Source organism: Aureococcus anophagefferens, assembly GCF_000186865.1.
Source record: "Aureococcus anophagefferens unplaced genomic scaffold AURANscaffold_77, whole genome shotgun sequence".
In the NCBI taxonomy this organism is placed as follows: domain Eukaryota; class Pelagophyceae; order Pelagomonadales; family Pelagomonadaceae; genus Aureococcus; species Aureococcus anophagefferens.
Window position 1 is genome coordinate 15,441 of NW_008705628.1, and position 2,226 is coordinate 17,666.

The window sequence follows — 2,226 nt, forward strand, 5'->3', positions numbered from 1 at the left end:
GGTCTGCTAGCTTGCTCGTATCAATTCGAATGTCTTCCTTAGTGACAGTGTATAGGGCTAAGAAGATCTCTGTAGCCTGTGGAATCGCAGCTGCACCATCCTCAGTATTCTCAATGACTTGATTTGTCAAGAGAGTAAGGTAGTCCACTAGTTGTTCATGAACATCGTAGTTAGTTGCATAATGAGCTTCTGGATTCTTCACCAAACTATAAGAGTCATACTTGACTGTATGGTACTGATCATGTGTCATGCCTAACATATTGGCACGCTGGTAGTCCTCTACGAGATTCCGCTGTATTCTTGCCTCGCGTAGAAGTTTCTCGTCGCAAAGAGAGGATTTATCTGGCACTATCGGAGGTTCTGCTGAGTCTGACTGATAATAGCAAGCGTAAGCTTCACCTGCCATCCTGGGCATATCTTCTTCTCCCCCGGAGCTAAGCTTGCTCCAGTTAGCTCCGCGAGAGTACTGCAGAGCATAGAGCTCAGGGTCCAAGAAGCGCAGAATGCCATACCAAACATCGTTTCGGTAGTCCTCGTGAGTACCGCCGTAAGCGAAATACTCCGGCAGGGTCTTGCCGCGTCGATACGCTTTATAGCGAGTGTGAGCACGCACATGATGAGTTGCGCCAGGCATGACGTAAACCTCAGCATTCGCCTCGAGTAACTCGCCAATAGAAGGAATCACAAGCAGAGACTCGTCCCAACGAGAGTCCGCCCTGCTGATGTCAGTGCCGAAGCTGAAACGTTGAACCGGCGAACGCCGGCGCTTACGCAGGTGCCACGGGAGTGGCCGGCACTCAAGCGGTATATCCTTGTGCGCCTGCTCATATGTGTCGTCTTGATCGTAGTCGCCATCGGCCCCATATCGCATGGGTTCTTCAGGGACGGGTGGGTGGGTTTCATTCTTTTCTTTCTGCTGACCATGTTCCATGTCATTCTTTTCTTTCTGCTGACCATGTTCCATGTCAGCCTCTCCCCCGGAGTCCTCCTCTTCTGGAGAGAAAGCCGCTTCATTCGGGTTGTCCTTTGTATCCGGATAGTCACTTGGGTCCGGAACATATGACTTCCTAGGCACGTCATGTGTCTTGGCTATTTTGTTTCTTTGCCGATCTATCTGCATGGGATCCGGGTCCTTATTTAGGTCCATGTCGATATCGGACAGGGTTTGCTGGAATTCGTCTGAGGTGCGATGAATTGTCCTCTGAGTCCAGCCATGCCCATCAGAGACATCCGCCGTTTCTTCTTCAGGTGGCTGTGGTAAAGCAGGATCTAAGATTATTTTCCTGGTTCCATCATGAAGTTCATTGGATAGCTCGTATGGGAAGATCGCAGAGCCTGTGGTTCGAATCTTGCCATCATTGAACAGACATACCTGCGCTCTGGGCATGTCTGTGAATTTGTTCTTCAACGAGTTCATCCGCCCATGGATGAGGAAATACGCTGACTCTCTAACTTCACCGAGTGACCCATCGCGGTTCTCTTTCTGTACAAGACTGTAACAGAATTCGCCAAAAGGCTGGAGTGTCAGTTTGTGATGGCCAGTGTCACCAGTAAACAGTTGCCAGGGTGTTAGAACTACACCGTAACGTTTTTCTAGTGCTACAGACGCGAGTGAGTTAAAGCTTTGACACGTGTGTTCCCAAGCCCATGGCCAGTAGTCGTTTGTGTCTCTGATGTATCGATGATTCTTCAAGCGAGCTAGCTGCTGATTGAAATTACGGAGACGGACCCTAGTCCCTTTCTTACATTCATGAATGGAGGATTCAACCTCACCATTTTTCCAATGCATGTAAGGAGTGCACACTTCCAGGGTAACTCCAGTTTCATTGCGAAATGCAGCAATGCCATCGTCACTTCTAAACTCCATGTAAGTTGAAAACATGTCTGAGTACAGGTATTTCAGCTCATTGCCGGTGAATTGCTTAGAGTACGTTTTCACATACTCAAGTGCTTCACGGAACTCATGTGTTGCATTAGACCTCACATAGTAAGCGACTCTCGTCTTGCTGACAATGTCGATAAAGTTAAGCACATAGCGAAAACCCTGATGGGAGATATGAGTTAAGTCTGCCCCATCAAAAGAGTAGCCCTCACCAACGGACAAGGAAACTTCTTTCTTGGGTAAGTTCTTGTTGAAGTGTCGGCGAGGGTTCTTATCGTTCTTGCAAATGGAACATTCCATGCAATTTTGCTTGTGCTTAATATCACCAGGAAGAAGACGATGGT

At 48.2% G+C, this 2,226-nt stretch overlaps 1 protein-coding gene across 1 annotated transcript in view; it reads right to left on the reverse strand.

The window, feature by feature from the left end:
• The window catches only part of AURANDRAFT_68239 (hypothetical protein), a gene marked incomplete at both ends in the record, with an annotated part of 41,728 nt that overhangs the window by 5,187 nt on the left and 34,315 nt on the right, over positions 1 to 2,226 (reverse strand). Inside the window, one exon of the mRNA XM_009043884.1 lies at positions 1,369 to 1,372. Coding sequence (XP_009042132.1) covers positions 1,369 to 1,372 — 4 coding nt within the window. The remainder of the gene's footprint in view (positions 1 to 1,368; positions 1,373 to 2,226) is intronic.